Genomic DNA, 13,872 nt, shown 5'->3' with positions numbered 1-13,872 from the left:
TTTACCTTACCTGATGAGAGTGGGTGGGCTGATGTCGGGTTGTACACAGGAAACTGGAAAGCATGGAATTTTAACTCGACATTTGGCCCTGACAGGTTCCCCACACAGAAAGATGGGGAGATAGTGACATGGTAGTATTATCACTGGGTTAGTAATCCGGTGGCCCAGTCTATTCTGGGGAGATGAATTCAAATAGCACCTTGAGTTGGTGAAATTTAAATTAAATCAATAAATCTATAAATTAAAGCCAGTCTCAGTAATGGTGACCATGACAATTAATCATCAATTGTTGCAAAAACACATCTAGTTTACTAAATTTTTTAGGGAACGAAATCTGCCATCCTTACCCTGTCTGGCCTACATGTGACTTTAGGCAAACTGCAATATCCTCTGAAATGGTTGAGCTCAGTTCAAGGGCAAAAAGGGATGGGCAACAAATGCTGGCCTGCCAGCAATGCCCACAACGCATGAAAGAATAAATAGCAGCCCGGTTGAAAGATTTGGGCTGGACTTTTCCAGTCATCCACCTCAACGGGATGTTCCGGTCCCATTGATGGCGCTCCCCCGGCTGCAGGTTCCCGGCAGCGAGGGGTGCATTCAACAGGAAACCCCGGTGACAATGGCATGACCAGACGATCTCGCCACTGGCGGAACTCCTCCACTGCCATGAAACATGCGGTGGGGTGCGCGGATAATCCCACCTTTGGTTACCAGTGAGGCAGGACAAGGTAGGTCCGATATCCAACTGTGGCAAGGGGCTTCCATTTGTCAGAGGGTAGTTGGGGGAGAGGGATATGGAGAGAGGTTTGTATGGGGTGGGGGGATGGTGGTAGGCTGGCAAGAAGCATTCCTATTCATGTTGGCCCACATGGAGAGCTGTGAAAGAAATTGAACTTTCCACTATTGTCTTCATAACATTTTGTGCATTCACCATGCCAGGGTTAGGTTTTAAAATTGCCATCTATAAGTCTGCTCTTTTGAAAAAGAAAATATTGTTTTCAATACCTAGGGAAGTGCAGGTAATACAAATTGCCTCGATACTGGAGTCTTCATTCAGGATTCTTGCATCTGGTGCATCCCAGTCCCAGAACATTGCAGTAGGACATCCTCAGGGTACTGTCCTAGACTCAACCACCTTCAGCTGCTTTATCAATCAGTTTCCCTCCATTATAAGGTCAGAAGTCGGGGTGTTTGGTGGTGATTGCATAATTTTCAATTCCATTCACAACTCCTCACATACTGAAGTAGTCCATATGCGTCTACAGCAAGACCTGGACAATATTCAGCTTTGGGCTGATCAGTGACAAATTTCTACCACACAAGTGCCAGGTAATAACCATTTGGAACAAAAGGGAGTCCAATCACCTGTCCATGACATTCAATGGCATTACCATCACTGAATCGCCCACCATTAACATCCTGGGGTTACCATTAACCAACTGAACAAGTCATATAAAGACTGTGAACTACAAGAGCAGGTCAGAGGTTGGGAATTCTGTGGCAAATACCCCAGCTCCTCACTCCCCAAAGGCCGCTCACCATCTACAAGGCCCAAGTCAGGAATACTCTCCACTTGCCTGAATGATTGAGTTCCAACAACATTCAAGAAGCTCAACACCCTGCAGCCTGCTCGAACAGCACCCCATCCACCATCTTAAATATTCATTCTCTCCATCACCAGCACAGAGTGGCAGCAGTGTGTACCATCTAAAAATTGAACCGCAACAACTTGCCAAGGTTCCTTCAACTGGACCTTCCAAACACACAACCTTACCACCTAGAAGAACAAGGACAACAGATGCTCGAGGACACCACCACCTCCAAGTTCTGGTACAAGTCACACATAAATAAATCACTGTCATTCCTTCAAGGTCACTTGGTCAAAATACTTAAGAGCACTCTGGGTGTATCTCTGCCACTCGGATGATAGTGGTTCAAAAAGACAATTCACCAGCACTTTGACTAGGGCTGGGGAATGTATGTTGACCTTGCCAATAATGCTCACTTCCAAGAAACAAATTGAAAATAATCTGTATTTTTTTCTCCTCAGTCTCGGATGAACTCCATTAAAATTGAGAGAGAGGTATATGAGAAAGGATTCTTACCGGATATAAAACTTATAAGTGTGTAAATACATATAGCTTGGTTGGAGTGCATTCCTGCCTAAGGAAAATAAAACTTTTCTGAATCTACCGTACCGAACTCTGAAAATGCTTCCAGTCTGCGTTCACTGGCATAGATATGGCATGTAATGAAACTTTCTGTAAAAGGAAGAGAAGGACAGATTGTAATGTAATCTGTTTTAATGATTTAATGTATACCACAGCTTTGTAAATTATTTATACAATTCCGCATTTGATGTGGAACACTGAGGCATTTGATTGATAATATTTGCGTTAGCCGTTAATGTATTTTCCAGCATTGGCACAGAAGCTGTGACAAATACATTTTTCACGTATTCTTTGGTCGTTCATGTCGCGTTGCACATGTCAGAACGTAGACTGGCAGCAGTCTGAGCAAGTGAATTTATTAGCGCCACAGGCATTGAGGCCATAGGAAGTGATCACATTATCTCTGGCTGGGGTCAGACTGACTTATCACCTCAAGAGTCAGGATGAAGAATTAGCTCCACCCTTTTTGCATTGCCTGCTGCAAAACCAAATACAGCAGTTTAATTTTTTTTTAAATTCTTTCATGGGACGTTGACGTTGCAGACTAGGCCAACATTTTTAACACTCCCCTTTTTCCTCTGAGATGGAGGTGGTGAGCTGCCTTTCTCGAACCGCCACAGTCTATTTGTTGTAGGCATAGCCGCAGTGCTGTCAGTGAGGGATTTCCAGGGTTTTGACCCAGCGACAATGAAGGATTGGAATTGTACCTTGGGAGTTTGAGATCAAAATAGGAAACCAAGAAGTAGCACAAACAAACGTATACTAATCAAAAGGATTTTCTGCTGGCATTACTGTTCCGATCCGCGTGTCAAAAACGTTTATGTTTGAGGAGAAAAATTAGCTTTGACTCCTCAGATTCAGAATGGCGGCGGTGTTGCACATTGAATATATTCAAGGTTGATTTAGATAGATTTTTTATGAACAACAGGGCCCAGGGTTCTGGGGTTAGACAGAAAAGTGGTTTTGAGGCCACAGTTAGATCAACCATGATCTTATTGAAAGGCACAGCGCTCAATGGACTGAATAGCTTACTTTTAAGGGCTTTTGTGTGTTCAATGTTGCAGGTACTTTTATTTAAAATAAGGAGGATATTCCCTCTTTTGAATACATCAACGAACAATGCATGAGGGTGCTATCACCAGGAAGAGTTTAAGAATTAGGATAATGATAAATTTTACTTCATCTTCAAGAGCCTCCTCTGTTTCCCACCTTTTGTATTTTATTCTCATCTCCTTTCTCATGGGAATTGTAGTATCCGTTCTGCTACCTTGAAAGCTATTTACTGTTAGATTGTGCACTCGGGGTGCAAGTCTCTTTGTTACTGTGCAGGGATGAGGGGAGAGTCTACTGTCTTCAGTAGAGCTGGTCAACATCCGCGGGGAACATGAGATATGACATTAATAATCTATATGAGTGGAGTCGATTTTTAAACCTCGACTGGAGGCTGCAGCCCGTATTATCCAAGAGCACAAACTTCAGCTCCTATGAATGGTTCTCACAAACCTAGGAAGTTATGTTCAATATGTGTTCAATATGTAAGTTATGAAGGCTGGGAGGGAAGGGGGGGGGGGGGGGCAGGCATGATTGACCAGCATCAATTGACCATGGTGCAAGGAGAATGCCAACTTTGTGTTTCCTGTTCATTTCAATGATTTCATGTTCCAGACAGTGCAAACCATACTGCTGATTGGTTGAATATTTCATTGGGAGAGCGATATCATGAGTAGTTAGCACCTCTTAATACTAGCCTATCCTTTGTAAAAGAGCAATTTTATTGGAGTAGGTGATGGCAGCCAGACAGAAAGTGATTCTGACCTGAGAAGTGTTGAAGAATGGCCCAAGATTAGAGAGAGAATGAACCCCAGGATCTTTGGACACTGCAGTGGAGGAGACTGCACCCAACCAGAAGTGGTCAAAGATGGAACTGACTGTTATTGGAACAGTACCAACACCATGACCATTGTTGGGTTGAAACCACAGAAGATGACGGTATTCTCACACTTTATCCTCCTCCTCAAATTCTACTGTTTTAAGCTGCAAAAGATGGAAACATACACCTCTTTTTTGCCTCTACCCCCCGTGCCACAATCATTCTCCTTTCAGACACCCATAAGTGCAACCTGGCCAAGCATTGGAGGAACAGAAAGAAGATGGTGATGAAGAAAACGACTTGATTTCACACTAACAACTGCCAGCTCAGATCCTGACAATGCAGAAGAAGGATCTGTATGGGGTGAGACACTGAGCACCAGTGACCAGCAGGCTGGCCAAGGGACAAAGACAGCACAGGTGGCAGCTTGATGGAGGGCCAAGTCTGAGGGCTCAGTTTAGGACTTCAATCGGGCGGCAGATGAGTATGCACAACAAAATACTTGGTGTGTTGAGAAGCCTGTCATCATTGTCAAGGAGCATGAAGGAATCTGGCAGCATCTCAGCACAGAGCTTGGAGCCCATCCTTACTGGCATAAGAGTGTTGGCTAACTTAACTTTCCCAATCATGAACCTGACCATGATGGCCAGTGATCATTTCAGCATCTAACCAATGCCTGAGAACTACAATGGAAGTGCAACATCGATGCGGACGAAGGAACCAGCAGGGTCTCGCAGCAGTCCCACAATCAGTCCTCCAATAGATTCCAAAGATTGCTGAGGCCCTGGAGAGTGGCAGTGGCTCCAAAGAGCACCAACCTGGTTGACAGTATTTATTGTTCCACCACTGCCAGACCACCAGCATCGTTGCAGTTGCCAATCAGCAACACAGATTGGCTTCTGTTGTCCACAAAAACTATTCTGTCCGCAGCCGAATCTTCGACAGGCTGCTCAAGGTTGTCCTCTCAGGCCACCTGTCGCCTTGTCCACTGAAAGTTGACAGTCTTACACCAGCCATGCTGCTGCCACTGTGTAGGAGCACTAGGCCAGGCAAAAGCAGATCTGTATACAATATCCATGGTTTCACTTATGGATTTAATTTGGAGTTTTTATTTTGTGGTGGGTTTTAGTTTTGCATTGTAGCCAAGCAGACACTGTGATGGCCAGTAACATAGGAAAAGTAAAGGTGTGGGAAGTTGCAGTGAATAGGGAGTTCGGAGTTGCATTTACTGGCATCAGACTTGGATGAGTTCCTCACAAAACAGCCCAGCCAAAAGAGACTAGGTTGCTTCTTCTCTTCCGCAACCTCTTCATACTCCTGTGCCTGAGATGCTTGCCATCTAGCTGGCGGCAACAGCTGTCACCTCATAATAGTGAAACTGCAGGATATAACAAAAACCACCATAAATCTTGTCATCCTCTTTGCCAAGTAATGCAAGGCCCTTCCAGTGTATTCCAGGCAGAAGGTGCATTGTTTTTAGCCCGTCAATGGTCTGTTCTATTACATTTTATATGGCAGCACAGCTTTCATTGCATGCATGCTACACCTGTAAGCACAAGGTACATACCATAGCCATCAGCCACGTGAGCAGGAGCTAGCCCTTGTCACTGCGTAGCCACCCTTTGGTTTGGCTCATTCATGTGAGGCGTGGCGAGGAGGGTAGATCCTGGGAGCGGGGTTTCCCAGCTTTCATCAGCTATACTGTGCCGTAGCGAGCTACTTTTCCTCATTCATACCCTCATTCATGCCTTTGTTGTCTCTAGATTGGACGATTCCAATGCACTCCTGGAATATGGTCTCTCACATTCTACCCTTCATAAACTTGAGGCGATCCAAAACTGTGCTTCCCTTGTCCTAACTCGCAGCAAGTCCCATTTCCCGATCACTCCCAGCCAAGCAACATTGTTTTTAACATTCTCATCCTTATTTTCATATCCTTCCATGGCCTCACCCCTCCCTATCTCAATAATCTCCTCCAGCCCCACAACACTCTGCAATATCTGCACTCCTCTAATTCCAGCCTCTGGAGCATCCCTGAGTTTAATCAACCACCATTGGTGGGCTCCACCTTCAATTATCTTGACCAGAAGCTCTCTAAATCTCTCTACCTCATTTTCCTCCTTTAAAACACTTCCTGATACCTATCTCTTTGATCAAACCTTATGTGGCTCTGTGTCATGTTTTGTTTTATAATGCTTCTGTGAAACACCTTGGACATTTTATTTCATTAAAGTAGCAATATAAATATGTTTTTGGGTAGGTTGACATAGCAGACAGAGGAATGCCAAGTGAACAGATTAAGATATTGGCTGTAGTTGTTGCTAACAGTAATATCTAGTCCCCTGTTTGAAACTCACAGCTACGTCATCAAGTGTAAATAGGATCCTCAAAATAAGACGGTGCAATTTGACACTTTGGTTTGATGATATTGACTCATCCTTATTCCTCCTGAAGCTACTTCAAACAAGAAAAGCAATTTGTATAAAACCGTTGAGTCAGCATTTCAGTCCTGAAATCTCCTGGCATGTTCCTTACCTCCAGGCTTCCATGTGGCCGGCTACAGATAGGGAGCGAGTTCTATTCTGCCAGTTTATGGAGTCGCGATGAATCATAGAATCATAGAATTTACAGTGCAGAAGGAGGCCATTCAGCCCATCGAGTCTGCACCGGCTCTTGGAAAGAGCACCCTACGCAAGGTCAACAACTCCACCCTATCCCCATAACCCCATAACCCAGTAACCCCACCCAACACTAAGGGCAATTTTGGACTCTAAGGGCAATTTATCATGGCCAAGCCACCTAACCTGAGTGTGGATGCTTGTTGTAAAAGATTGCAGTACACTAATGAATATGTTGGGATGATTTTCAATTGACAGCCATCCGTTTCTTGTCCTAAAAGATGGCGGGATGAAGCTGGCAAGGGGAAAGGCCCACCCAGGGAAGGGCCCATCCAATGCAATTTTCAAACAGGGCCCTGAGTTATTATTGGACCTCAGCTGCAATTTTTAAGTATAAAAATGCAAAGCTGTCTGAATTTGACTCCAGGGTGGAATTTTCTGAAAATCTGTCAACGTGTCAGGCTCTGATTGAAATCGGGACACAGGACAAATTGCTAGATCAGGTGAGAAAAGCTGTGTGAAACTCGCCAGCTTCACGGGCACCTTTTCTCACCTGAGCTAACAGCACTATGTGCAATTTGAAAGTGCTGGCAAGGATTACACAGCCATATGGACAGGCGGGGCCTAAACACACCAGCTGCGCCAGGGTTCTGAGATCAGGTCACCCTTTTTAAAGGCCGCCCCTATCTCAAAGTTACATTAAAGACCCCCTCTGGCAGAGACTGGGACATCCCCATGGAGATTGGAACCCCAAGGACATTGGGAGCCACCACCCCCATGGAGATCGGGACCCTGCAGTGGACAAGGGAAATACCCCCTAATCCCCACCCAGATGCAGAATGCAATCTTCCCCGCCACCCAACCCCCCTGCTCAATACCACCATGCAAAGATTGGGGCACCCCACCCCAAAACCACGCAAGGATCAGAGTGACCCGGCCCCCCACTCGTCAATATCACGCAAGCATCGGGGTGCACGGTGTGACCCAACAGCCCATCAGCACACTACATAGGCACAGGGGTGACCCAACACCCCCTCAATACACCACACAATCTTTGAAGTGACCCCCCCCCCCCCCCCCACGCTGGCATCTTGGCACTCTGCCTCTCACTGGCTCCGTCGCCCTTCCCTGTCACTGACATCACCCATGTACATCAGGGAAAATCTGCTACTGGGGCTCCCCAGAGGGCCCGTCTCGGGAGTACCAACCTGGCACTGTCCCCTGACACCGTGGCACTGCCATGTTCCTCACAACCCGGGGCTATACTCAACTCTGTGCCCCCGACATGGACTTCACAACTGGTAATCATTTTTGCTAAGTCAGTCATGATTCGCCCTGGCGTGACGCCAGGTGACTGGGGGGGGGGGGGGGGGGGAGGTAGAAGAATACTTCATGGGCAGAAGCTACTGTTTCAAGCCCTTTAATTATATTAAAATATATTTAAATTAATGGAAACCGGGTTCATGTCCAGAAAGCGTGTAAAACTGATCACATCACTCGCGGGGATGCGGGGAAGATCTCAAACTGAGATCATGCCCGTTCAAATCCCATTTCTGGCTGCTTTTGATGATTAGCGGCCCTAATGGGATTAGTGCCCGTGGCCAATGGCTGGATAGTGCCCAGGATTTATTTTCTTCCATTCTTCTCTTTGCTACACGAGGGAAACTGCAGCCCAACGTCAGCTCATGATCAGACTGTCCTGAAATAAGCTTCACCTCCATTTCCGAAGCCCGACCTACCAGCTAGCTCATATCGGAGATGTGAATTGCTCATCCTTTCACAGCTGCTAAACCTCAACCTTATTTAAAATTATGTCTCTTTTGGGTGGAAGTTTAAATCTCGCTCCCCTTATGTATGTAGTTTTAACTCCCCTACCACCCAGTCACTGTTTCAATTCCCCACCCCTGTTGCATCACAGGATACATTTCAATTCACCCTCCAATTTCAATTCCGTATGACCCCCACCCATCTATCTGAACCAACAATATTTCTCTTCATTACAAAGATATTTCTTCGTCTTCAGGGGGTTTACACTCTGTGGTATAAATCTAATTAAATGAGGCTACCTCTTTCAAAAGTCTCAGACTAGTTCTCTCTGGAGTTATGTCTGGCTCCAATTTTGAACACATTGTCAAAAGATCGGTAAAGTAAAACTCAAAAATACCAACCCAAAAATAAATTCTAAAGATCCTCAAAATTGATAGTGCGAGATGAGCATTGCTATGAAAGGCACTTAATGACTTCAACCTGGACACTACCTCATTGGCTGTAGCGTGCTATAGGACACCGTGAAGATGTAAGTTCCCAGCATGGATATCTTTCGATCCAGGTTTAATAGGATTCAGGGTGTTAGGATACCCAAAATCAGTTTCATTGTGATGGCATTTTTTTCTTTTGGGTTCATCAAGGTGAGGGCTGCTCTTGCTTCAGAATGTCTGTAATTCCTAGTTTCACCCTTTAACATCTGGACTACCGAGCATTAATAAACATTCATCAAATCGTCTTTTATTGCACTGTGTTGGTAAAGGAGTAATATAAATGTTAGCAAAGATTCTCATGAAGAGGAGGCACCCTTGAATGGCACACAGCATGAAGTATAATCTTAACTTTATTCGAACAGAATTTAAACGCGGATAGCAATATTAAACATGGGCGCGATCTAATGGCCACACTGCGCCGGAAAAGCAGCTCACCGCAGCACAGCTTGGCCGTTGAAAGCCAGGAGACTTCGGTCCTGGAATCTACCCAGCTCGCAACGCCTCGCAAGATGCGATGAGATTTCGCGATTTGAGACCTGGCCACAATGGGCAGGATCACTTTTTAGCAAATCTGAATATTAGAGCGAGGCCGTAAACCTTACTCTAATGTGCAGACTCCCGAAGTAGCTGAGGCTTTGGGATTTAACCCCTTCGCCTCAGAGATCTCGGGCGAGTGCTGTTCAGCAGAAGATCAGGGATTGTTTCAAGACCTCGGAGATCAGGGTGCTCTCTCGCTATAATGGGGAGTTCAGGCGAGTGGAGCTCCCCACTCTACAAAACGGGCCTATGTGCGGCCTCATTGTGCGTTCCCCATTCAGGCGTTCTCCATTCAGGCCACTTACTACAAGTACCGGGAATCATGTGGCTGAACGTGCTCACTAGGGGACTTTTTATCTTTTTAAAATAAATTTAGAGTACCCAATTAATTTTTTCTAATTAAGGGGCAATTTAGCATTGCCAATCCGCCTAACCTGCACATCTTTGGGTTGTGGGGGCAAATCTCACATAATCACGGGGAGAATGTACAAACTCCACATGGACAGTGACCCAGAGCCGGGATTGAATCTGGGAGCTTGGCGCTGTGAGGCAGCAATGCTATCCCTGCGCCACTGCGCAAGGCCAGGGGACTTTGTCCCCTTTTGGGAGAATCGTGCCCATTTTGTACTCCATAAAATTGAACTAGAGTCATTCCAACAACATTGGAGGTTTTATCTTCTCTGGTGAAGCATTGATAAACACCAATTAAGCACAGATATGTTGCGAGGGTGAGGTGAAGTAGTGGATATGGGAGGCGGTTCTGGTGAAGCACTGGCAAATTAATAATATTCCTCTCTACCCTGGTAAAACCCACTTATTTTCAAAAAGATGGTGCACAAAGGAATTTTCCCCAAATGTTTAACCACTGCATCATCAATTGGAAAATCTAAATCGCTTTAAAGAATTCCCGATGTCTACTAAATTAATGCATTTTTGAACCCGATCCGGAATGAACTGACATTCTGCCCAACCTTTCCTGTGACTTCGTGCTGACAGTCTGTGAATGCTAATAATTTACTCTCCAGCAATAAAAATGTCTTTGTTGTAAGCAGAGAGAATATGGAGAAATCACATTGCATAAAACATGCACAAAAAAACCTTTCAATCTGTAAAATCCGAGAACCTTTTGGAAAGAGCTGCTTCCAACAGTACAGCAGATAGTTAATTGCAGCGCTCCTCGAATTGGCAACATTCCAGCTACCCATGTTTGAAATTCATTAGATTCTGCGAGAGTGTTACAAACTCCCACGAAGGAAAATTATGAGCAGGCTTAGATTTTCTGGGATTTGGCAAACTAGGCGATCTGAACTCAACCAGAAATTAAAAAGATTAAAAGCTTCCTTTTTTTTTTGGAAATCACTATTTGATAAAATAAAACTACCCTCATCATGTTTATTTCATCAACCGTAGGTAAGAACTGCTTATTTGAGATAAAATATGCCAGCTAAATGATCTGCTATTAAAAGAAGCAACATGTCGACGAAAGGGAGAGTCCCATTCTATGACAGATATTAATCATTTTTATCCCCCGGTCTTTGTAGATGATTTCACTCAAGGTCAGTCAATAGCACAGAGATCAAGTGATGCTTACCACAAGTGGAGTGCAGACTCTCTAGGCTCCAGTACCTTGACAGGGCGCCCCTAAAACCATAACTGCTGTCAGACTCCGAGCCAGGAGACAGTCCTGAGCTGCCACTGCTACTGCTGCTGCCTGCCGTGTGTGGCCCACTTGATTCGCCACATTGTTGGGTCCTCATACAGGATAGACAGGTCAGGGAGAGGTCTCCCCTGCCTTCCACGCTTAACAGTCGCTTACAAACCTGAGCCAGAGGCGTCGCAATCGGCCTTTGGTGTGGTACCTGCTACTGTCTGCTGATAGACTGACTGCGAATCTCTCAGTGAACACTAGCTGCATCACTCTCACATACACACAGTGATGTCACGGGGGTCCACTGAAGGGGGCTCCTTGACCATCTGTAGCTCTAGTCAAGATGTTGTACAGAGTCTTGTACATTTTAAAAAATGTTTTAAATAATTAAGATTTTTTTTTACTTTGATAATCCTCATCATATTTCAGAACTATGGAAACCAAAGCTGTTTTGAACATATATATATATAAATGCAGATACTGATAACTGTTAATTTTGAAACATTTACAGAGTCTTAAAGTCAGCATGCCTGCATTTTCTTGCTTTTTCTGGGGAGGGTGACACGAGCTTTTGGTTGAGATTTAAGCATTGCTACTGGGCAAGAGACCTTTAGCCAGGTATTTTACTGATAATAAAATACTCCTTTTTAAAATTTCCTACACTATAGGAAAGTATTCGGCCGAGGGTAGGAAGCCGCTATATACTGGGGAATTGCATTTGCGATCCCAGAATTTCATGGCATAACTTTTGATACTTGGGGCGTGATCCAATAGCTATGCTGCGCCGTAAAAGTAGCTCGCCACGGCGCAGCATAGCCGTTGAAAGCTGGGAAACCCCGCTCCCAGGATCTACCCTGCTCGCCACATCTAGCAAGTTCCATCCAATGTGATCTCGCGAGATGTTGTGATGTAAATCCCGCCCATTGTGGACGGGATTACTTTTTGGCAAATCTGCATATTAGAGCAAGACAGCTGGCCTCACTCTAATGTTCAGATTCCCGAGGTACCTGAGGCTTTGGAAGCCATCCCCTTCACCTCAGCGACCTCGGGCAAGTGCCGTTGTGCACTGGTCCCCACAAACATGAGTCAGATGGAATGGCACTTGCGAGGACCCCAGCTGTGTGCCTTTTGGGTAGGATTGTGTCACTGCTGGTGCCACCTGGTGCTGGCCTGGCACGGCCAAGGTATCCAGGTGGCACTGCTAGCAGGCATGGGCACCACCAACCAGCCACCTTGGTGATGCCAAGCTGGCATTTTCTGCATACGCGGAATGGGCTGGAGGTGCCTGGCGTGGGTGTTCAGTGGTGGGGAGGGGCATAGTGCATTCGGGGGGGGGGAGATTGGGGATCCATTTAGGGGCCTTGGAGATTGGGACACCATTTATAAATGGCGTCCCGGGGCTGGATTCTCCCCTACCCGGCGTGACGGAGGGTGCCGGCGTAGGGGAGTGGCGCCAACCACTCAGGGGTCGCGCCTCCCCAAAGGTGGGGAATTCTCCCCACCTTTGGGGGCCAGCCCCGCGCCGGAGCAGTTTGCACCAGAAGACTGGCGCAAACACCCGGCGCAGTCGGAAGCGGGGCTGGCCAAAAGGCTTTCGGCGGTCGGCGCATGCGCCGGCAGTGACGTCAGCGGCAGCTGGCCGCTGACGTCACTGCCGGCGCATGCGCGATGCGGGGTTCTCCTCCGCGTCCGCCATGGCGGAGGCCGTGGCGGCGCGGAAGGAGAAAGAGTGCCCCCACGGCACTGCCCCGCGGAGTGAGCGGGGGGCCCCGATCGCGGGCCAGGCCTCCGTGGGGGCACCCCCCCGGGTCCGATCGCCCCCCCGCCCCCCCCAGGACCCCGGGGGCCTGCTCGCGCCGCTGAGCCCGCCGTTCCAGAGGTGGTTTAAACCTTGGCGGCGGGAGAAGGCCTCCCAGCGGCGGGACTTCGGCCCATCCGGGCTGGAGATTTGAGGTAAGTTTAAAAAAAATGAAATCCCGCCGGCGCCAGCTGTTTTCACAGGCTGCCGGCGGGATTTGCACAACGCCGGTTTATGACCGGCGGGAGAATTCAAAAACCTGCGGGAGCGGAAATAACGCCGCTTCCCGCCTATTCTCCGACCCTGCGTGGGGTCGGAGAATTCCGCCCCCGATCTCTCGATACACTGGAGAGCACTGTGAAAAACGGCGCTATGTGTGACCTCAGCTATTGTTTCTCAGCACAGCGAGCACCGGGGAACATGCAGCTAAACGTGCTTGCGAGGGGACTTTGTTCTCTTTTTGGAGTCTGTGACAAACTTGTACCAAATTTCAAAAGTATGAAAAAGTATGCAGCTTTAGTATTTATGGCAACATAAAGATTTTAGTGATACTGGGCGGGATTCTCCCGTACCCGGCGGGGGGTCCCGGCGGGGCGGAGTGGCGTGAACCACTCCGGCATGGGCCCACCATAAAGGTGCGGAATCATCCGCACCTTCAGGGGCTAGGCTGGCGCTGGAGTGGTTTGCGCCCCGCTGGCTGGCGTGGAAGGCCTTTGGCGCCACGCCAGCCAGAGCCAAAGGGACTCCGCCGGCCGGCACGAGTCCGCGCATGCGCGGGAGCGTCAGCGGCTGCTGATTGCATGCCCGCGCATGCACAGGGGGGGTTCACCTACGCGTCGGCCATCGCGGAGGCTGACACGGCCGACGCGTAGGAAAAGAGTGGCCCCACGGCACAGGCCCGCCCGCGGATCAGTGTGCCCCACCAGCACCCCCCAGGGCCAGGTCACCCCACGCCTCCCCCCCAGGGTGCCG

The 13,872-nt window shown here is 47.5% G+C and overlaps 1 protein-coding gene across 3 annotated transcripts in view; it reads right to left on the bottom strand.

Annotated features, from left to right (window-relative positions):
- Nucleotides 1-13,872, bottom strand: part of arhgef4 (Rho guanine nucleotide exchange factor (GEF) 4) — a 494,960-nt gene that overhangs the window by 152,019 nt on the left and 329,069 nt on the right. Inside the window, exon 1 of one of the 3 annotated variants that reach the window (XM_038817108.1) lies at nt 11,046-11,369. The exons of the other annotated variants lie outside the window; for them this stretch is intronic. Within the exon in view, the coding sequence (XP_038673036.1) occupies nt 11,046-11,211 (166 nt within the window). The 5' untranslated portion in view covers nt 11,212-11,369. Of the gene's footprint in view, nt 1-11,045; nt 11,370-13,872 lie in introns of those variants that run through there. 3 annotated transcript variants of the gene reach the window in all.

Source organism: Scyliorhinus canicula, chromosome 13 (genome assembly GCF_902713615.1).
Source record: "Scyliorhinus canicula chromosome 13, sScyCan1.1, whole genome shotgun sequence".
NCBI lineage: Eukaryota > Metazoa > Chordata > Chondrichthyes > Carcharhiniformes > Scyliorhinidae > Scyliorhinus > Scyliorhinus canicula.
Note: the sequence above shows the minus strand (reverse complement) of the source record. Positions and strands in the feature narration are given on the sequence as shown.